We start from the raw sequence: 22313 nt of genomic DNA, 5'->3' as shown, positions 1-22313 counted from the left end.
AAATCTGGTAAACATCAGGAGCTCCCTGGTAACCTGGGACTGTGAGACCAGGAAGTTTATAAGTGGACTCTCTTTAAGGGAGGCAGAACATGGGAAATCCTCAAGCAAGCTGCTGGGTAATTGTATCATGGGAGATGAAGAGTTGTGGTGGTGGGAGTGAGTCCAGAGGAGGCCATGGAGCGGCTGCGAGGGCTGGAGCAGCTCTGCTCTGGGGCCAGGCTGAGAGAGCTGGGCTGGGGCAGCCTGGACAAGAGAAGGCTCCTGAAGGGGAGACCTGAGAGCAGCTCCAGTGCCTAAAGGGGCTGGAGGAAAGCTGGAGAGGGGCTTGGGACAAGGGCCTGTAGGGCCAGGCCAAGGGGAATGGCTTGAACCTGCCCGAGGGGAGACTGAGCTGAGCTCTTAGGCAGAAGCTCTTCCCTGGGAGGGTGCTGAGGCGCTGGCACAGGGTGCCCAGAGAAGCTGTGGCTGCCCCATCCCTGGCAGTGCTCAAGGCCAGGTTGGACACAAGGGCTTGGAGCAAGCTGCTCCAGTGGAAGGGGTCCCTGCCCGTGGCAGGGGTTGGGACTGGATAGGCTTTAAGGTCCCTTCCAACCCAAACCAGGCTGGGATTCTACGAAGTCAATCACATTTGTGAAATGAGGTTAGTGCATGGACAGTCACTATTACACAAGTGAAGGGAACACAGAAGCCTGTCGACATTAAACCCATATTGTGTAGGAGAGGTACAAAATCACATGAATCACAAGTAGGCACAAGTCTGGGATATTTAGCATCAAAATTCCTCATAACAAAATGCAAGAACTGAATTTCTTGCAGTTGCACACCAATGCTACAAGCCCAAAGTGCAATAATGTGAAGCAGCTTCAGCTGTTCGTGATAATATTGGGCTTAGGATCTATCCCAAACAGCAAATTGCATGTTACAGTTTCTACCAGATTTTTAAGCATTCAGGACTTACAGAGGGAATATTAAGCACAACACTCACCAAAATCAGGTACCAATAGCCAAGCCACACAGAAAATATTCATCATCCTGCACAGGCAAGAGCAGGTATAGAAGGACTTGGAACTGTTCCTTTTCTGAGAGATGAACAGATCTCAGAGCTAACAAAGTGAAGTCACATACCCAGGATCAAGGCAAGAAACCACATTAATAGGACAGGACACGCGGTCCTGTGATGGACAGCAAGAGCATGGTGACCTTGGTTGTGGTGTGATTCTCAGGCATCAAAGGACAACCTCAGCCTGGAGCACAGACTGTACATCTGCTGCACAAGGCACCGGTGCCACCATGTCTGGAATACTGTACCTGCAGCTGCATCAATAATTGCAGGATAGAAGTGAAGAGGATTCAAAGAAGAGTAGAAATAATCAGGAGTGGAGAAGAGGATGTAGAGCAAGAAGCTTTACAGAGCCTCATCTGGTCAGATCTTGAGCAAGCTGCTCTAGTGGAAGGTGTCCCTGCCCGTGGCAGGGGGTTTGAACTGGATGAGCTTTAAGATCCCTTCCAACACAAACCAGGCTAGGATTCTAAGAAATACAACGCCAGGACTGTGTGGGACAGGGAGGCAGAGGAGAAGTAAAGGAGTAAGTTCAGTTGACTCCATCTCCATTGCTCAGAGTGAAGCTCTTTAGCTCATTTTCTCAAAGAGATGTTGTCATGAGCTCAGATAACCTGGAGCAGCTGGTATCAGTCTCAAGCCCTTAGGTTAACCTCTGGCAGCTCTTTCTCCTGGAACTGGCAAACAAACAGAAAACGTGACCCTGCAGTCATCAACAGCACTGACACACAGAATCATAAAATGGTTTGGGGTGGAAAGAGCTTGAAGAGTTCCACCCCATGGCAGCAACTAGATCTTCCACTGGACCAGGTTGTTCCAAACCCCATCCAACCTGGCCTTGAACACTGCCAAGGATGGGGCAGCCACAACTGCTCTGATCTTTCAGACCTATCCCCTACCTGACTAACTGCAAAGCCACTCAAGCACAGGACAATGGAGAAGATGAAGTAGCAGAACATTAGGAGACAGACTGCTCCTCTCAGTAGCAGCACAAACCCAGACAGGGCTGGCCTGATCACACTGCCGTAGTCTGTGAGGCAACTATTGAAAAGGGTAAACTTTGCTCGGTTCCACATTGCCATCCCTAATTCCTAAGAAGTGAATTAGATTGGTCAATGTTCCACATCTTTGGCTTGGGGAAAACATGAAGGGGAAATAAAACCAACAAATAAACCCAACAAGAGCACAATCAAAAGACTTATGAGCATTTCTGTATCCCATTCCAACACCATTCCTGACAGCAGAGGTCCAACACAAGGACCACAGCTAAACAGTTCACGCAAGAGGCAGGAAGATGCCAGTACCAAGACAGATCCATGAAGATTATCTCATGGATTGCAAGAGGAACCCATGACAACCTGGGAACTTGCCACTGCTTTATGTACCAATTGATTTAGCATCATCAGCCAATGCTTCAAATTCAGTTTAACAAGAGTTAACACCCCCAGAGAAGTTATTATTTGTGTGTTGTATGCGAATATCTGGGAATAATATACACCAGAACTCCAAGGTTCGCAGGGCAGTTAGAGCAGAAAGCAAAGAGGAGCTGGCAATTAAAAACCTTTGTCACCTCTGATGCAAATATCTGTAGATTCTAATTTAAAGCAAAATATCTTGAGGTCCTTTCCAACCCTAACTATTCTATGATTCTATGATTCCCCTCCAAATAATGCTGCGAAAAGTTAAAAATCTCTGATTTGACCCTGGATTTAAGGCAGAATAAATGTGTAGCTGCCCACAAATCACCTGGTGACAGCAGAAAGTCAGGCAGTAGCTGAATTCAGAGGAAAGAATTCTTCTTTTCTGAAGAAAAGAATTAATATCTTTGATTTGTTCCTTTTCTAGAGCTTCTTTTTTGTTAGTGATACAGCAACACACCCAAAATTAGAAGCAAACCCCATCAACAGCAGCTGTGATTTTGCACCTTCCTTTGCTGGAGCAATATTTTGCTGACCAGATATTTAAACGGAGAGGACTAATCACTGCTTTTGAAAGTCTCCATCAGACCAAGCCACGAATGGATCCAACATAAGCGCTTCTCTAGAATGCTCCTTATGCTCCAAGCCAGCCTAGGAAACTGGAATCACAAAGCAAATTCTGGGCACCATCTACAGCTCGTTTTACCCTATTGTGCTGTTTGTCGTCTTTGCCGTGTAGGGAATACGCGCACACAGAATCATAGAATAGTTTTGGTTGGAAAGGACCTTAAAATCATCCAGTTCCAGCCCCCTGCCATGAGTAGGGATGACTGACTCTAGATCATGTCACCCAAGGCTCTGTCCAACCTGGCCTTGAACACACACTGCAAGAGATCCTGGAGCAGTAGGAGCCCACATGGCTCAACAAACCTCAAACCTCTCATCAATCTGAACTGAAAAAAACTGAAGAGATTGCACCAAGCAGGGGAAGTATTTTTAGTAATCCCTTTTTCTTCTTGCTTACTGAAAGTCTGTATTTAAAGCTACTGAAGTGTTCAAGGCCAGGTTGGACACAGGGGCTTGGAGCAAGCTGCTCTAGTGGAAGGTGTCCCTGCCCATGGCAAGGGGTTGGAACCGGATGAGGTTTAAGGTCCTTTCCAACCTAAATCATTCTATGAGTCTATATTTGAACCTGACCAAAGCAAATCAAACATAATCTGTATGTAAGAAGTGCCATAGATATTTAGAAATATTAAGTTGACAAGGCCAATATTGTAAGTTCTGCCTTAAAGATGCCGATTACATAAAACTGTAGCATCCCAGACTGGTTTGGGTTGGAAAGGACTTAAAGATCAGCCAGTTCCAACCCCCTGCCACAGGCAGAGACACTAAGAAAGTTTCAGGGATAAAAATGGATTAAAAAGGGAGTAATCATTTGGAATTGTCATGATTGAATGGCACAGACTGATCCCATCAAGCCCTTCTAGATAATTAAAAGATCTTGGGAGATCCTAGAGGTCTGGCAGTGTTCAAGGCCAGGTTGGACACAGGGGCTCGGAGCAAGCTGCTCCAGTGGAAGGGGTCCCTACCCGTGCAGGGGGTTGGAACTGGAGGAGCTTTAAGGTCCCTTCCAACACAAACCAGGCTGGGATTCTATGATCATACATCATTTTTATTCACATATTGGAAGTGAACAGCAAACAGTCTTTCATATTCAAATCCCATCCAGATCCTTAACTCTCATTGCTGGTTCTGTAAGCAAACGTGCTAAACTCAAGACACAAAATCAGACAGCAAAAGCAGCAGCTGCTGCAGCCTTCAGGAGCTGCTGAGGGGAGGGTCTCAACTCTTTGGCTTCACCAGTGACTTTGCAAGCTCCTTTATTTGATTTCTCCACCAAACTCTGACCATAAAGTTCGATTTTATCTCCATTGCAACCAAGCGATTCAAACCAATCACTTTCAAGATGCTGACAATTTCAAACACAACCTCAGATGAATTTGCGCCTTAAAATAAATGAACATTGAAAAACGAAGCTCAAGTTCCTCTCGGTGTGATTTTCACGTCCTGCTCAAGTCAAAGAGAAGCATAACACATGATTCAGCTGGATAATTCTCTTGGAGAGCACTTAATACAGGCAGGAGAGTGCTGTAGCATCAAGGGAGGATATTGCTGGATGGTGCACACACACATGTAGCTGCAGGGAGCAGTGGGCTGCAGTTTAGGGGAAGCAAGGTAGCAGAAATCAATGTGACGTGCTATGAAGTATGATGGAATCCTAAGCACACATCTTGTGCTATCACAAAAAGCCAGTCCAAACACTTCTGCAACAGCCATTTTAACTAGACAGGGGTTTTACTTAGATATTAACATCAGTGTTTCACACAGTCAAGGATCCAACATCCTGCTGTTTGCGTTTTCATGTGTACCATTACTTTGGAAGTGTGGAAAGAACAGCAGCGGAAAGCAGAGCTAAGATGAAGATTGATGGATCAGAGCACTCAGCCTCGTGTTGCAGTCCCACAGGCACAGCAAAGTGGACAAAGCTCTTTGATGTGGCCACTTTGCTCAAATGAGATTCTCCAGTACAGACGCATGAAGAAGTGAGTCCAAAGGAGGCTATGGAGCTGCTGCGAGGGCTGGAGCAGCTCTGCTCTGGAGCCAGGCTGAGAGAGCTGGGCTGGGGCAGCCTGGACAAGAGAAGGCTCCTGAAGGGGAGACCTGAGAGCAGCTCCAGTGCCTAAAGGGGCTGCAGGGAACCTGGAGAGGGGCTTGGGACAAGGGCCTGTAGGGCCAGGCCAAGGGGAATGGCTTGAACCTGCCTGAGGGGAGACTGAGCTGAGCTCTTAGGCAGAAGCTCTTCCCTGTGAGGGTGCTGAGGCGCTGGCACAGGGTGCCCAGAGAAGCTGTGGCTGCCCCATCCCTGGCAGTGCTCAAGGCCAGGTTGGACACAGGGGCTTGGAGCAAGCTGCTCCAGTGGAAGGGGTCCTTGTCACAGGCATGGACACCTACAGAAGAACAGATAAGTCTCTTTTCACCCATTTCAACGCAGTAATAGGTGCCATTTTATTCCAAACTACTGAAACATGTGTTAGCCTTTTAGCAGTGAATTACCAAAAAGACTTAAGACTTTATTATGGCTGAGAATCCTCAGTATAAACGGCAAAAGGTCATTTTCAGAACGAATAATCTCAAGAGTAATCTCAAACAATGGTTTTAAAAGAGCATCCTGACCTGTAACTTGTCTTTCTGGTCGAGTATGACTGAAGCCTGAGAAATCTCAGCGCTGCAGTAAATGATTTTCCTATTTCCCTATAGCAATCTTATTTGCCCCACTCTCTGCTTCTTATGATCTGCTTTCAACCACAGCGCAGTCATGATAACATGATCTGCCTGGTTGATAAAGAAGGAAAGAATAAAAAGAGCGTCCAACATGGTACTCAGAGGTGCACTGCATTTAAATGCTTGCATTGCATTGCATGCAAAGCATTTAGCCATGGAAAAATCAGCTTGCCAGCACTGTTGGATATTAAGTTTAAACCCATTTGAATGGCCTTTCCTTCAATTCCAGAAATTCAAGGTGTAGAAATAAAACAGATTCATAAACATGAAATGCTCAACACAGCAAAATAAAGAGGATTTTTAAGTTTATAATTATTGCCTGTAAAAGTGTGAATTTTAAGGACTATTTCACTATAGGCTTTTGTATTTGTAACGCCATAAATCACACTCATTTTCCTCTGTACAACAAATCACTTGCTCTTGTGGTGGCCTGACTATGGAATCTTGCACTTGATTGTATTCAAGTGAATCTTAATAAGGCTAAACTTAACTAAGCCTAAGGTAAACCTAGGTAGAAGTAACTTGAATGCAGAGCACACACAAGCAGCCACACAGAACTCCAGCCCACAAGCTGAACAGAGGGTCAGAGCACCACCGCCAAAATACTACAGCCCTGCGGAGATGTATGAATGAAGTTCTCCTCTACAAACGTAGATGAAATAGTCTTTCCAGCTCACAGCTGTGTGAAAGCCTCTGTTGAAGCTGCACATCCAGGTTTGGGCACTGCTGTCCAACAATAAATCACAGCTTAGGATGAGATCAACAGCAGAGATCAGAGATGTTAGAGGGAGAATAAAAAGTAAAGGAACAAAGTACCGAGTCTGCAGGCTGGTTGGGTTCAGAAGCAAGGGTCTGGATGATGCTGACATCCAACCACAGGTGTCTCCTGTGAGACTCTTCACCAGAGAGAAGTAAATGAGGCAACTACACAAAGGCAGGTTGATGGTTCAGTCGCCTGCACTCCTGGCATACAACTGCATTGATTAAGTATCAGAGGCAAAGCTTCTGCCACACCGGCATCCATCACCCATGTTGATCTGCAGACAAATACTGGAGCTCTTCTACACACTACTCTACCCATTTGGGAGGGATGGTCAATACCATTTAAAAAGCCACCTCAGCACCCTGCAGAACTCTCTTCCATCCTTGCTTTGCAACAACAGCCACGAAACAGCAAAACTTCACCCATTATTTGCACTTTGCTGTTCCTGTATTCCATCCAGTCCCTGTCACCTTTTCACACAAGTCACAAAGCCAGGTTGGACACAGGGGCTTGGAGCAAGCTGCTCTAGTGGAAGGTGTCCCTGCCTGTGGCAGGGGCTGGAACTGGAGAAGCTTTAAGGTCCCTTCCATCACAAACCACTCTGTAGTGACAGGACAAGGGGTAATGCGTTAAAACTGAAACAGGGGAAGTTTAAATTGAATATAAGGAGGAAATTCTTTCCTGTTAGGGTGGTGAGACACTGGAATCGGTTGCCCAGGGAGGTTGTGAGTGCTCCATCACTGGCGGTGTTCAAGGCCAGGCTGGATGAAGCCTTGGGTGGGATGGTTTAGTGAGAGGTGTCCCTGTCCATGGGAGGGGGGTTGGAACTGGATGATCTTGAGGTCCTTTCCAACCCTAACTATTCTATGATTCTATGATTCCATGATAAGTCTCTCTGGATGCGGGTGTTCTCATGTCACACATGCAGTGCCTCACACAACTGCAACATCACCCATAAGGGAATTTACTAAATGTCAGAGCACTAAACCAAAAATACAACTGCACTACACGACTACAATGCGCTCACGAACCCTGCAGCTTTGAAGGGGAAGGACATGGGAATTCTTGTTCCTTCACCACAACACTGGATTTCATACCAATGCTTTCAAACGTACTGAAAGGAAGAAGAACTGTAGGAAACAAACCTATTTCATGATCATTTCTCTAACAGAAAGTCTTCAAAACCCCTCAAACATGGGCAAGATAGGAAGCTTTATATAAATTCCTGTATAGGATTAGCACTAACAAGCACTGCACGAGCAGAAATACCCTACAGGTGTACAATGACAGATGTCCATCATCAAACCCATCCTAAAATCCCTGGAAGTGCTCAATTAGAAGTTGTTTGTTTACCTGTGCTGAGTAAGTGAAGCAACAAATATCATGAGGGCTTTGCCAGCGCCTCATTCAGGCAGGAATTTAATAGCCTTTACTTTTGTCTTATTTCATATAAGAATTAGCACCAGGATGGATTTTCACTACTGACAAAACTGACATGAAAACACAGCCCGCAGCAGGGCAGCACTTGGCAGGGACACAGCCAATTAGAGGCACATGAAAAACCCATCACCTCCTTCAACTTTCCTGACTCTTGAGGTCTTGCAGCATAGCATGGATCCCCCTGCACCACAGGCCCTTGTCCCAAGCCCCTCTCCAGGTTCCCTGCAGCCCCTTTAGGCACTGGAGCTGCTCTCAGGTCTCCCCTTCAGGAGCCTTCTCTTCTCCAGGCTGCCCCAGCCCAGCTCTCTCAGCCTGGCTCCAGAGCAGAGCTGCTCCAGCCCTCGCAGCAGCTCCATGGCCTCCTCTGGCCTCGCTCCAACAGCTCCACGTCCCTCTTGTGCTGCTGCCACAGAGCTGGATCAGGGCTGCAGGGGGGGGTCTCCTCTTCACACAGCAGAGGGGCAGGATCCCCTCCCTGAGCTGCTGCTCACGCTCTGGGGGTGCAGCCCAGCACACAGGGGGGTTCTGGGCTCAAGCGCTCACTGAAGCTGGGTCATGGGGAGCTTCCCCTCACCCAACAGCCCAAGTCCTTCTCCTCAGGGCTGCAACAAGATTTTCATCCTGTTTAAGGCCACCTTAGCACCAGTGTTGAATGGGTTTATATTTATTATTATTTAGGAATATTTCACTCAACAAGCCACGTGTCACGGTGTGCATTTATGGTGCCACAGGTGTACGCACGCTGTATGGAAAGAATTAGATGGGTGCTGACATAGTTTACAGTGGATGGAACTAGTAAAAAGTACATTCAAAACTGAACAAAATAACCACAAGGAATGAGACTCTAAAGTTAAATGGGATGAAACGAGAGGAAGAAACAAGAACTTTATTTCTTCCCTTAGAAATACCGTGGGTTTGCTGACTGTGCACAGCATAAGGGGTTGGTTTGGTTAACTCTGAACAGAGCCAGCAGAATTAAATACTGTATTGAACATTAAATCTAGCCTTGTACGCACCATGTAACTTTCAGCGCAGTCCTGTGAAACCCAAGACTCTCCACAACACAAATGGGTGAATGAGTGGTTTAGTGGCTTGGTTTTAACCCCTTGGTTTGATACAACATCAGGAAATGGAGCCCTCAGGTCCCAGCTCTCAGTTTCAGACAACCAAGAGGTACAGGAGAGGACACAGCAGCCCTGAGAGGGGAAACCCTTCCAAAAGCCATCCAAAACCCTCTTCTTCCTACTCTCTATGCCTATTTCTCTACTAACAGTACATATTAATCCTTAAATACAACCTTATTGCTCAGCCTCAAAGCCATGTCATTAACCCCATGAAGCTTAGCTATAAAATAATTCATATTAAAAGGAGTATTTGATGAATGTGTTAGTATTAGCTCATATACCTAGTACATCAATTGCATTACATCTCTCCAAGTATCATGCAAGCAATAAGGTGTGAAATAAAGGTTTTAAAGCTATGTTTTAAGGAGAGGAGAAACAGTCCTCTCCCATCCATAAATACTAAACAGCTTATTTCAGTCCCAGCCCTGTAGCTGCCTTTTCCATCAGTTCTTTCAGTTATCTGATTTCATGCACCAAGGCAAAGGAGATTTCCTGTAGGAATTGGAGGGTATTTTTATCCTCCAAATGGAGCACTTTGTGTCGTGCAGCTCACGCACGGACCTCACAGAGGGTAGCACTCAGGCTGCTGCTCCTCCAGATCAACCCCTGGTCTTCGGGACAATCCAGACCTCAGATTCCGTGCTGTAACAATGAGCCTTGATCAAAAAGTCACCCAGTCCTGAAAACACCTTTTCTTTAGGTGTAATAAAACCTCCACGTCTCTGCCATTTTGCTTAAATCTACACTTTGGCACAGGGCCCTCAATGTGTTCTGTCACAGCTCTCCTGAGCTCAGCTCCCCACGATTACTACCAGCTTCCTTCACTTTGAAACCGCAACTTCCATCTCTGCAACCAAGCCATAACCCTGCTGCAAGGAATTCTTTACTATAAGGGTGCTGAGGCGCTGGCCCAGGGTGCCCAGAGAAGCTGTGGCTGCCCCATCCCTGGCAGTGCTCAAGGCCAGGTTGGACACAGGGGCTTGGAGCAAGCTGCTCCAGTGGAAGGGGTCCCTGCCCGTGGCAGGGGTTGGAACTGGATGAGCTTTAAGGTCCCTTCAACCCAAACCATTCAATGATTATCCTGCTCTCCTTCTACCACAACCAGGCACCTGCTTGGAAGACAAGGCTCTCCTCACACCTTTGGAAGTGAAGTCACTACATTCCTTCAAAGCCATCCCATTTCCAACCCCTCTGACTCAGTGTTAAAGCTGTTCTTCTCCAGTCAGCCCTTTCTAGGACTAGACACTGGTCAATCTGCTCTCAGAGTTTCCAAAACATATTCTCTTGCTTAAAGCATTTGACAGCTGTATTGGAGTATCCCAGATTTCCCATCATTGGAAGCAGGGACTTAAGTCACTTGGCAGAGTTCACCTCCTGTACAGCTTCATGGAAGTGTATGCTGCTGAGGAGTAACACTTAAATACACCCCTCTCCCTCAGCCCTGCTTTCAGCAACTCTTCAGGTACCACCCAGCCAATTCACAACACGTTGGACCCTTCCTTCAAATACAGATGGTAAAAGGACTCGGGGAAAAGAGCTGCTGAAGAGCAACCAAAGCACACACCCCCCCCCCCCCCCCAGCACTCTTCATGCAGTGACACCTTTGCCTGCTCCATCACCAAGGAGAAGGGGCTGGAGAAGCCGGGTCCTGGTGCCATTCTGGGGGTGCAGGGTCAGACTGGTCTTTCCCATCATGTCAGCATCCAGGGACACCCACCATGCTGCCACTCTAACCCCCCCCCCCCGCCCCCCAGGCAATCAGCACCACAGCCCCTGATCCTTCCCAGCAATGTGTAACCCACCCCCCTAAAGCACCCCATAGCTCTGCTAAGAACCCCCCAACCTGCCCACACAAGGAGGACCCTCTCCCCTCAGCTGCCACCCTCCACCAAAGAGGATCCCCTGCTCCTAAAGCATCCCCAACAATGAGCACCCTCCTCTTCAGACCCTCCCCCAAAATGACCTCCCGTCTCTCCAGACCCCCCAATAACAAGCACACACCCCTCCAGACAGCCAGGAATGAGCACCATTCCCTCCAGATCCTATAAGATGGGCAACCCCTCCCTCCAAACCCCCCCAAAACTACCTCCCCTCCCTCCGGACACCCCAATAACCAGCACCCCCCTCTCCAGACCCCCAATAACGAGCACCCCTCTCTCCAGACCCTCCACAGCCCCTAATAACAAGCACCATTCCCACCAGAACCCCCAATAAAGAGTAGCCCCCCCCCGAGACCCCCCAAAACGAGCACCCCTCCCTCCAGACCCCCCAAAACGACCTCCCCTCTCTCCAGACTCCCCGGTAACGAGCCCCCAGCCCCAACTGCCAGCGAGCCCACAGGCCCACAGTACCGAGCATCCCTCCCCCGTTGCTACCCGCCTCTGTCCCGTCCCCCCCCCCATCCCCTCAGCCGCCGCCTCCCTTCCCCCACCTACCCCATGCGCATCTTGGAGCCGGACTGACCGCCGCCACCGGGCAGCGGGGGCCGCGGCGGGAGGCGGCCGAGGTGCAGCTGCTTCTCCAGAGCCGACATGAGGGCGCAGGAGGCGGTACGAGACACAAGGACACACCGCGGACCCCCCCCAGGAGCTCGGCGGCCGCCGCCAGCCCCCGCTCCAGCACCACCGGAAACGGGCTCCCCCCACAGCGCCGCCGCGCGGCACCACGGGGCGCGCAGGCCGCCCCCGCCGGCTCCCGTAGCGCTCTCCCTGGGCATTGTGGGAAATGTAGTCCGCCCCTCCATAAAGTCCTGCGGGGCGCGGTGCATGACGGGAGTTGTAGTTCAGGAAGTGCTGCTCTGAGGAGGCGCGTCCCGCTCCCGCCCGAGCGGCGGTTGCCGGGCGGCCTGAGGCGAGCCGGGATGCGGCAGAAGAGGCCGAGGGCGATCGGCCCGGCGGCGGGGGGCGGCCGGCGGAGGGGAGGTGGGACGGGCCCCGGGGGGTGGAAGGGCAGTGGCGTGGGCCGGGGGGCGGCGGGGGGCAGCAGGGGGGCAGCAGGGGGGCAGCGCGGAGTCGTGCGGGGCTGTAGTCGAGAAGCGAGGGGCTCGAAGCGTGGCTGTCAGAGGTGTTGGTACGAGCGGCTTTAACATGGTTCATAATGAGTCATAGAATCAGCTGGGTTGGAAAAGCCCTTTAAGCTCATCCAGGCCAACCGTTCCCAGCACTGCCCAGGCCACCCCTGCCCCATGGCACTGAGGCCTCGTCTCCACGGGCTGTGAACCCTTGCAGGGCCGGTGCCTGCAGCCCTGCCCTGGGCAGCCTGTTCCAATGCCTGAGCACCCTCTGGGGCAGGAATTGTTCCTCAGCTCCATCTAAACCTGCCCTGGGGCAGCTTGAGGCCGCTTCCTCTTGTCCCATCCCTTGTTCCTTGGGAGCAGAGCCCAGCCCCTCCTGGCTCCATCCTCCTGGCAGGCACTTGTAGGGAGCCATCAGGTCCCCCCTGAGCCTTCTCTTCTCCATCTGAACCCCCCCAGGTCCCTCAGCCGTTCCCCATCACACTTGGGCTCCAGGCCCTGCACCAGCTCCATTCCCTTCTCTGGCCCCGCTCCAGCCCCTCAATGTCTCTCTTGCAGTGAGGGGAGATACTGCATTAAAGGCACAACTTAACGGGATTCGATAGCAAGGTTCGCTCTCTTACTTATTACATGGATGAAGCATAGAAAGGGGACTCAAGGTAAAACCGAGCTAAAATTTATTGATACAGAAATCAAAGGCACAAAGGGAGACTGTCCTGTTGAGTCACAGGGTTCGCTTTCTTAAGCCCTGTTGGTTCATTGTTGCAGCCAGGTTTAGTCCGAGTCTCAGACTTGATCAGTGCTTTTCATCTAAAGGGTTACAAGTGTCATTTAGCAGCAGTTTGCAGTTTTAAAGTGGATCTTGTAAACTGAGTCAATAGAATTTACTATACAATTGTTATAATGATCTATACACACATGCACATGCAGGCATGAAGTCATGTCTATCATGGAGACTGGTTTGGGTTGAAGGGACCTTAAAGCTCATTGAGTTCCAACCTCTTGCCATGGGCAGGGACACCTTCCACTAGAGCAGGTTGCTTCAAGCTTCATCCAACCTGGCCTTCAACTCCCAAGATAATGGAGCAGCCCAGAGGATAGGGGTGGATTCACCACCGCAGCCACTGACCACTTGGTCCCTTGTCTCCACAGGTCTTGATGACATCCCTGCTTCTACCAGTCTGCCACCGCTCGTGGAGGGACCCCTGCGCTGCTTCCTCCGCTGCACCGTGGCCCGAGCCCTCTGGACGATCCCAAAGCCACCCTCTGCTGCCACTCTTGTGCGCCTGAGGTGGTGGGGAGAGACCTCTGATGGCACCGTCTTCCAGCCCACCTCCCGACCAGGGCAGCCAGGAGGGAGAACCACCGCTCGCTACCCAGTCCGCTGCGGGCCCAGGCAGTTCACTGCCTACCTGACAGGTAAAGATGCTCCACCCTGGTCAGGGCCAGAGCTACATGGAGCCCTGAAAGAGCCAAGCAGTCATTTACCCACCAAGTAACCCTTGTCCTGGTCTCACTTATGGCTTTTTAGGTTGGTTTCCTGATTTGGAAGGCTTTTAGTCTCAGCTTGAAATTGCTGGCATCAATCTCTGTAGTGTCAGCTTTAGCACTTTAGATCTGCAAACTATTGAAAGCTCCTGTAGTCCCCTAGTGTCAAGATTTGGTGATTTTTATTGTTATCCATATCATATTAAATAGGCATTTAAGTTTTTGAAGGTGTGAAGAAGGTTGTAAAGAATAAGAAGATATCCAGAAGAGCTTCTGAGGTTGTTAATGTACTTAATTTAGTGAAAGCTCTGCAGGACATTAATGCAAGCCTCATAGAGCCTGTCTAGAATATGTCTGAGAGATTGAGATGAGATTTTACGCAGAAGTTTTTCCCTGTGAGGGTGCTGAGGCGCTGGCACAGGGTGCCCAGAGAAGCTGTGGCTGCCCCATCCCTGGCAGTGCTCAAGGCCAGGTTGGACACAGGGACTTGGAGCAGCCTGCTCTGGTGGAAGGTGTCCATGCCCATGGCAGGGGTTGGAACTGAATCAGCATTAAGGTCCCTTCCAAGCCAAACCATTCCATGATTCTATGATTCTTTGTTAACTGCTCATATCTCTGTCATCTTAACAAAAAGTTTTGTGTTTAATTGTGATCGCATTGTGGGAGACTGAATTGAAGCTGTTCCTAATTTCACAGATATGGGTGTGCTTGTCCTGGAGGTAATGACCAAACTGGACCATCTTCCCATTGGCAGAACACAAATCACCAGCCTGTCCCAGCTTTCTCCCAGTCATCCCATCAGTGGGGTTTTCCCCATCATTTCACCAACATCTGATAAACTTGGAGAGCTGCAGGTACTCCTTATGGCTTTGCTCTTTGTAATTATAAGTTGTACTGCTGTAACATCTATATAATCAGGTGCCTGGATCAAGCTGTAGTAGGTGCACTCTAGAGCTGGTCCCTATCCAAGGCATTCATGAACTCAGGTAGCAAAAGGAATATGAATACTGAACAGCGTTGACTTTGTTTTCATTAGGATTGTGTAGTTCCAACTTTACAAAGTTGAGTGAGTTTTAACAGCAGATTTCAAACCAGATACTCAGTTCTAACGGTTCCCCAGAGCCTCACTGGGCTGAAGTTACAGAAGGTTTTGAAATCTGGGATTAAGAAGGTGGAGTTGTCCTTTACAGCCCCAAATCTGGGCAGTTTATGCTGTAAGATGCCTGTGGTTTGAAAACAGGGAATATAAAATAAGTAGTTATTAGTTAAAATATGTCAGTTTTCTGATGTTACATCACTGCTTGACATAAATACTACTTTGCATAGAACAGCAACAGTTTTCCATGGCATGGCAAGTAAAGTTGAATGCAATGTGTGTAGGGCTTAAGGAAGAAAAGAACAAAATACTATTTCATATTCTGTCCCTTAGGTCTCACTGGTTCTAGAACCTTTGCCAGGACGGTACGACACCAGCAGCTCTATCCCAACCACAGATGGGAGTTTGGATACTGCTTCTGGAAGCAGCAAACCTCAAATCCTTGCTCCATCACAGCAGTCCAGGCAAACACGAGTGACTGTTGCTGACCAGGAGGCTGTTAACAATGGCAGAGCCTCAACTTGCAGGTACCTTTTTGTTCCAAAATGCTGCTTTATTTTGCCGTTCACACATTTTTTAAGGCTATACACTTGTGAGTTATAGAATACTTCATCTTTCTGAATGTGCATTTCAGATAAAATCCAGAACACCCAGTGTTTCACAGCTTGCAGGGACAGTTTCTCATCTGATACAAATCTACATCTTGTGTTGACTTAGTTTGAGCAATGGTAGTTGACACAAGAGGTGCCACAAATCTTTTATGGGCAGCTTGAGTCGGTTTCTCTGATGGTATAAGTGGAAATAATGGGTATAAGTTTAGGCTGAGAAAGTTGGGGCTGTTCAGCCTGGAGAAGAGAAGCTGCATGGAGACCTCATAGCAGCCTTCCAGTATCTGAAGGGGGCCTATAGGGATGCTGGAGAGGGACTCTTCATTAGGGACTGTAGTGATAGGACAAGGGGTCATGGCTTCAGACTTAAACAGGGGAAGTTTAGATTGGATATAAGAAAAAAGTTCTTTACTGTGAGGGTGTGAGGCACTGAAATAGGTTGCTCAAGGAAGCTGTGAGTGCTCCATCCCTGGCAGTGTTCAAGGCCAGGTTGGATGGAGTCTTGGGTGACATGGTCTAGTGCGAGGTGTCCCTGTCCATGGGAGGGGGGTTGGAACTGAATGATCTTGAGGTCCTTTCCAACCCAAACTATTCTATGATTCTAAGATTCTAAATTAAAATAGTGCATCATGTTTCTTTTTGTAGCATATACTGAAGGGGGGCAGCTGCAGAACTGGGGAGAATTCAAAGAGGTTTGAGTCAGAGGTTGTTCAGCCTGCAGAAGAAAAGGCTCTTTAAGGGGAGACCTTAGAACAGCTCCCAGTGCCTAAAGGGGCCACAGGGAACCTTGAAAGGTGCTTTGGACAAGGGCCTGTAGGGACAGGAGAAGGGGAATGGCTTGAACCTGCCCGAGGGGAGACTGAGATGAGCTCTTAGGCAGAAGCTTTTCCCTGTGAGGGTGCTGAGGCGCTGGTACAGGGTGCCCAGAGAAGCTGTGGCTGCCCCATCCCTGGCAGTGTTCAAGGCCAGGTTGGACACAGGGGCTTGGAGCAAGCTGCTCCAGTGGAAGGTGTCCCTGCCTGTGGCAGGGGTTGGAGCTGGGTGAGCTTTAAGGTCCCTTCCAAGCCAAACCATTTCATAATCCTGTGATGATTCCATGCATCCCTTTCACCGATCCACTTGACTGAAATAACGTTTTTCTATTTCAGCAGAGGAAAGGACCATTTTCTTTTTCAAGAGAACTCTGAAAACATAAAGGACGCTTTTCCTGTTTCTCGTCACCCTCTGATTTTACCAGATGAATGTTTGAAAGTGAATCCTTCAAATGAAGAAGCGTCATTTCCCACCAGTGCTGATCCTGAAGGACCTGCCAGAACAAACACTCGGGTGCTCTCTTTACATAACCCAGCTACAAAAGACCTGCTTTCAGGTTACTATATAGTCAGCATCATCTTTTAGATTTCACTACCAATAGCTCTTGATATTTCGGGTGCCTATTTGGAGATAAAGTCTTAAGGAAAAGTGATTCTTTTCATGCTCTCACCACATTATTTCAAACAGTTAATTATAACACAAATGTCTTTACTTAGGAAATACTGATTTAGTCTTGTTGGAAGATGGTTTGGGTATTCAGCTGAGGCAGAATGTGCTGTCCTGGCAGTATGCTGCTCTGACCAGGAGGGGTAAAAGAAAAGGAAGCTCAGCTTCACAGGCTGTTTATTCATGGACCCATCTGCTGAGATGGCCATTGAAGGTGCCACTCGTGAAAAAAAGAAAAACAAAACATGGAAGGGTTTCTGTGCCTGTAACTTTTTCGAATGGAAAATGTTCTCTTTTCCATCACCTGTCAGTTGGAATCACAGAATCATGGAATGCTTTGGCTTGGAAGAGACATTAAAGCTCATCCAGCTCCAACCCCCTGCCATGGTTAGAGACACCTTCCACTAGAGCAGCTTGCTCCAAGCCCCTGTGTCCAACCTGGCTTTGAACACTGCCAGGGATGGGGCAGCCACAGCTTCTCTGGGCACCCTGTGCCAGCGCCTCAGCACCCTCCCAGGGAAGAGCTTCTGCCTAAGAGCTCATCTCAGTCTCCCCTCAGGCAGGTTCAAGCCATTCCCCTTGGCCTGGCCCTACAGGCCCTTGTCCAAAACCCCTCTCCAGGTTCCCTGTAGCCCCTTTAGCCACTGGAGCTGCTCTAAGGTCTCCCCTTCAGGAGCCTTCTCTTCTCCAGGCCCTTCCTACCTAAACAATTCTGTGATTCTATGATATATTGTGTTTATTGATATTGCTTTTAAATTGCATTTGAATACTAAGATTTAATCCTTCTGTTCATCTCTCAGCTCTTTTGGATCAAGGCAATAAACTCCGTGATGCCATGGTTGTGTCTGCAATGAAGTCAAGCCCAGACATGGAGATTGAACTGACTGAAGTGTCTCCTTTTATAGAGAGAGATGATTTCAAAGTACCAGCCAAGTGAGTTTGGAAAGGGGGAAGTGAGATTAAGTTCCAAACCATAAATTTTGATGCCTTATCAGGAAAACTTTTGGTGATGTATTTTAGGATTCTCATTCAAATGTTCATTTAATTTCTACTTGTGAATAAAAGCCTGATTTTGTGAATTGATTTTAATCATCATGTAGTAAAGCCTTGATTTAACTCATTGATTTGAATTTCGCTTCCCAGTATATTTGTATTTAGTACAGAATTATTTGATAAGGAAATATTAGATGTTGATAAGAAAATATTAGATGTTGATAAGGAATAAGAGCATTGGAAGGGACATAGCAAATGAAACGGTACTTTAGCAGAGAGGTTTTCAAAGACACTAGTGGCATAAATTGAGTACTTCTGTGTATTCTGGTTTGCATCTCTTGGTGCCAAAGTGCACATGAGAAGTTGAATCTCTGTATTCTCAGAATTACATTATCCTCTTTACAACATTTCTCAGCTGATTGCTAAAGTGTTTGTGCCTTTTCAACCCTAAATACACCTTTGTTTAGTACCGGGCTTAGTAAAAGTTCTCAATCCAGTGGAATTTAGAAGCATTAAGACAAATGCCTGGGTTCTACAGGAGAAACTTCATTATTTTTGGGAAAAACAGGAATATCGGCTTTTGTTCCTCTATAAACCGGAAAATCATGTCATTGCCTTAAGAGTCACTGATGCTGTTGCAAACACAGTTTGAATTATTTCTGCTCTAGCTACTCCAGTTTGTTTGAAAATAGAGGATTTTGGTCTTTCCAGGAAAAATGGATAGATCATCATTTAGAAACATTTCACTTGTCTTTCTCCTGCTCTTTGTCTTCTTGGTTGCAGGAGCTCTGCTTGTGGTTGGACTCAATGATTTCCAAGCTAGATTCCATGGTTCTATGAGACATTGCAAAGTATAAGATTTGGATGTCACTTGCAGCAGACTGCAGGGCCACAGAAGCGTTTTGTGTATCTAGAGATTTAGATACAAACTGGGGAAGGTTGTCCATAACCTTTCGTTTTTATCCTGGATGGATTAATCTTGAACATGCCTTAATATCTTTATTTGTCCTTTTACTCTCTGCTGCAATCACTGTTAACCAGGAGCTCCAAAGGCTTGAACTTAAGTTTTCTGCCCACTCCAGAAGATCCCCATCCCCTTCCTTCTGAAGTTTCTGGTCAGCAACTTGATCTTAACTCTGAAGAGACAGCAATCGAGCTACTCTTGGGCAGGTGAGTGGGATGCACTGAAGGTTACTCCAAAATGGGCCTTATTTGATCACTTTGTACTGAAACATGTCTCTTGACTCTTCAAATTCTCCACATTCGTGGAAACGAAGCAGTGATGTAAACATGTGCAAGTGGTGGGGTGTTTTATACCTTGGCTTGCACTAAACTCGATAACCTCGAAACCTCGAAGTCCCTTGATATAAAAGTAATGCTAGAAAGATTAACCATGATATTTGATAAAATTTAGTTATTTGATGGTTGAAACTGTTGTGTCCTAAAATGTTTAAAAGTGCATAAAACAAATACAGTGTTTCTTTGAAGAACCTGCAGTCTTTAAATTAAAAATTGAGAGAGCCAATAGTTATCTTTAATCTTTCTCCAAATACAAAATTGACCTTTTCTTCTCATTTTGTGTAGCAGGAGCATAAAAGATGCTTGTACTGTGTCCCAGTCAGGGATATGAAAGAAGCACTACAGGGTTTGTGTTGGAAGGGACCTTAAAGCTCATCCCGTTCCAAACCCTGCCACGGGCAGGGACACCTTCCACTAGAGCAGCTTGCTCCAAGCCCCTGAGTCCAACCTGGCCTTGAACACTGCCAGGGATGGGGCAGCCACAGCTTCTCTGGGCCAATATAGCACGAATCCCATCTAAAATACATCAGGATTGTCAGTATTCATGAAATACTGACTGCAGAGTTTGCAACACTAAGTTGTGTTTCTTGTCTCCACAGTGCTGATTTCTCCACTGTGCCTTTCTGGGATCGGACGGGTTCCCTTTGGGATTCTCTGTCTCTTGGCAGTGAGGTGTATGACAGTGAACTCAATGATCCCCATTACGACCAGAGTCTGCTGGAGAGTCTTTTTTACACAGCTCATGTAAGTAGAGATCTAAAGGCAGGTGCTTGATATGGAGTCCCTAAGGGGAAGAAAACCAGAAATCTTCATAAAACCAATGAAAAATCAATATTATAAGGCTTAATAAGCATTAAATATCATGCAGAAGCTTGTGAGAACATTGCTTAAAATTACTATTATTAAAGGAATACTATTTAAGGCTACAAAATCAAACATGGAGTGTGGAAGTTGCTGGGATTGAGGCTGTCCGTGAAGGCTTTTTTCTTTTAAACCTCTAAAAACTTTTGATCCAATTTTAATTGTTTCAACTGATTCAGTCCACAGGTTGGTTTTATTTTATGTGTCATGACCATTATGTACCTTTCTTGACAACCAGCGTTGACTTCTTACTTTATGTGCATTATTTCTGTTGCAGAAATCTGATTCCAGTTTAAGTGATTTGCTCAGTGATGATGATGATGTAAACTCCTCCAAGAAAGTGACCAAGGCACAAACTGGCAAGAACACTGATCCAAGGAATCCTCAGAAGGATTGTAATGCCTTTGATCAGGATCAGAAAGTGACAGAAATTGTACCCAGGTAATTTAGTGACTTGTTTTGCAGCATTTTGCTCCTTGTAAGTTAGTATTTACGATAATCACATGATGTTATCATGCTCTGTCGTGGTCACACAATTCATTGAATAACCTTTTTGGCTTGGAATGTTTCTTAGCATCACTGGGAATGCTGGAGCATCAGCATCACCCAGGAATTGCTGTTTGTTAAAGAAGCAACTGAGATGCAGTTACTTAAAATCATGAGTTTACAAAAAAATGTAATCGTAGAATGGTTTGGGTTGGAAGGGACCTTAAAGCTCATCCAGTTCCAGCCCTTGCCACGGACAGGGACACCTTCCACTGGAGCAGCTTGCTCCAAGCCCCCGTGTCCAACCTGGCCTTGAGCACTGCCAGGGATGGGGCAGCCACAGCTTCTCTGGGCACCCTGTGCCAGCGCCTCAGCACCCTCACAGGGAAAAGCTTCTGCCTAAGAGCTCAGCTCAGTCTCCCCTCGGGCAGGTTAAAGCCATTCCCCTTCTCCTGTCCCTACAGGCCCTTGTCCAAATCCCCTCTCCAGGTTTCCTGGATTCCCTTTAGGCACTTGGAGCTGCTCTTTTCTTTCTCCTGAAATAATACTGTGTGACCATGATAAATTAATCCCTGTGCTGAAAAACACAAAACTCCAGACCAGCTTTGTGTATTTCTCTGGCCTTGTGTAGGTACCAGATACAAAATAACTCCCATCCTGTTATCTGCCTTTGCACAAGGTCTCTCTGCGTATAAAATCTGTATCTGCTTTCCATCGACAGAATTTGCATCAGCAGTCTTTTTCTCTGCTGATTTGTGTTCTCTCCTATAGCTGTCGTAAATAAGCCTCTCTTCTGACCTGATCTAAATTATATTCACTTTTCTCTATGACAGAACCAATAAACATGTCCCTATAACTCCAGTTATTGAGCTTTACTGATTCAATAACATGTAGTATTAAGGTTTTATGACTTTTTTTTTTTTCCTAATTCAGCTCCAGACATTTTTTTCTGCAACTTTTCTTACAACTACTCCTATTTTTACAGATAAAGTTCCTCTCTCCAGAAGTACCAACACAAACCCATTTACAAGTCAAATCTTATAAATAATTGCAAGTGAATTGCTCTTCCTCTGCAGCAGTAACTTGCCTCTGTGTGTCACTTTATCATCTTCTTTTCTTTGTATTTGACATTAAATGAGGCTTTTCTTTTTGAAGAGTTCGACTGCTTAAGATTTATCCAAAACTTCAACAGTGCGGAACATGGGCTTTTTATTTCTTCTTTTCTCACTTATGTACCTCAGCTATTGTATAATGTAAGATTTCTGTTACAGACACCACCAGATTTGTTGTAAAACCCATTTAAAACCGTTCATTTTACTGAACCATGAGCAGTATTTAACTAATATCCCACCAAGCTACAATATTCCTTTCAGGTGGTCGTTCCTGTAGTGCTGATTCTCTGTTTTTTCTCTTCAGCCACTCTGCTATCAGACCACTTGCTCCTCCAGAAGATCTCACAGAAGCTGCTCACATCACATCCTTGAGTGCAGACAGGTTGGCATTGCTGGAGCGAATCCACCTGGCCAGAGTGATCATTGAAAGCTTGAAAATCCTTCCTGAGAGCATCCAGGTCTCACCAAGAAAGAAAGGTGTTATGGGGAAGCCTCCAAGGCCTGCATCAGTTAACAAGTGGTAAGGAAGATTGTTTCTCACCAGCTGGATACTTGTGCCTTCAAGATAGATTCCTCTGAGAATCTATCTCAGAGATATATATGTATGTAGTGTATATGTATATGTGTGTAGTCCAGTACTCCAGGGTTCTCAGGTCTTCCCATTTCTCTGCTCTGCCTTTGAGTACCTAAAGTGGCTGACAAGAAAGCTGGAAAGGGGTGTTCAACAAGGG

The 22313-nt window shown here is 47.0% G+C and overlaps 2 protein-coding genes across 2 annotated transcripts in view; one reads left to right on the top strand and one right to left on the bottom strand.

The window, feature by feature from the left end:
* PPME1 (protein phosphatase methylesterase 1) overlaps positions 1-11808 on the bottom strand; it is a 34287-nt gene extending 22479 nt beyond the window's left edge. Inside the window, exon 1 of the mRNA XM_065678941.1 lies at positions 11583-11808. Within this exon, the coding sequence (XP_065535013.1) occupies positions 11583-11680 (98 nt within the window). The 5' untranslated portion in view covers positions 11681-11808. The remainder of the gene's footprint in view (positions 1-11582) is intronic.
* A 1432-nt stretch (positions 11809-13240) lies between these two features.
* C2CD3 (C2 domain containing 3 centriole elongation regulator) overlaps positions 13241-22313 on the top strand; it is a 54363-nt gene continuing 45290 nt past the window's right edge. Inside the window, 10 exon segments of the mRNA XM_065678944.1 lie at positions 13241-13256; positions 13259-13579; positions 14345-14502; positions 15078-15271; positions 16504-16721; positions 17632-17764; positions 18866-18994; positions 19723-19867; positions 20262-20425; positions 21887-22102. Coding sequence (XP_065535016.1) covers positions 13241-13256; positions 13259-13579; positions 14345-14502; positions 15078-15271; positions 16504-16721; positions 17632-17764; positions 18866-18994; positions 19723-19867; positions 20262-20425; positions 21887-22102 — 1694 coding nt within the window.

Source organism: Lathamus discolor, chromosome 4, assembly GCF_037157495.1.
Source record: "Lathamus discolor isolate bLatDis1 chromosome 4, bLatDis1.hap1, whole genome shotgun sequence".
Classification (NCBI taxonomy): domain Eukaryota; kingdom Metazoa; phylum Chordata; class Aves; order Psittaciformes; family Psittacidae; genus Lathamus; species Lathamus discolor.
The sequence above is the reverse complement of the archived record's forward strand: the minus strand, read 5'-3'. Positions and strand labels throughout refer to the sequence as shown.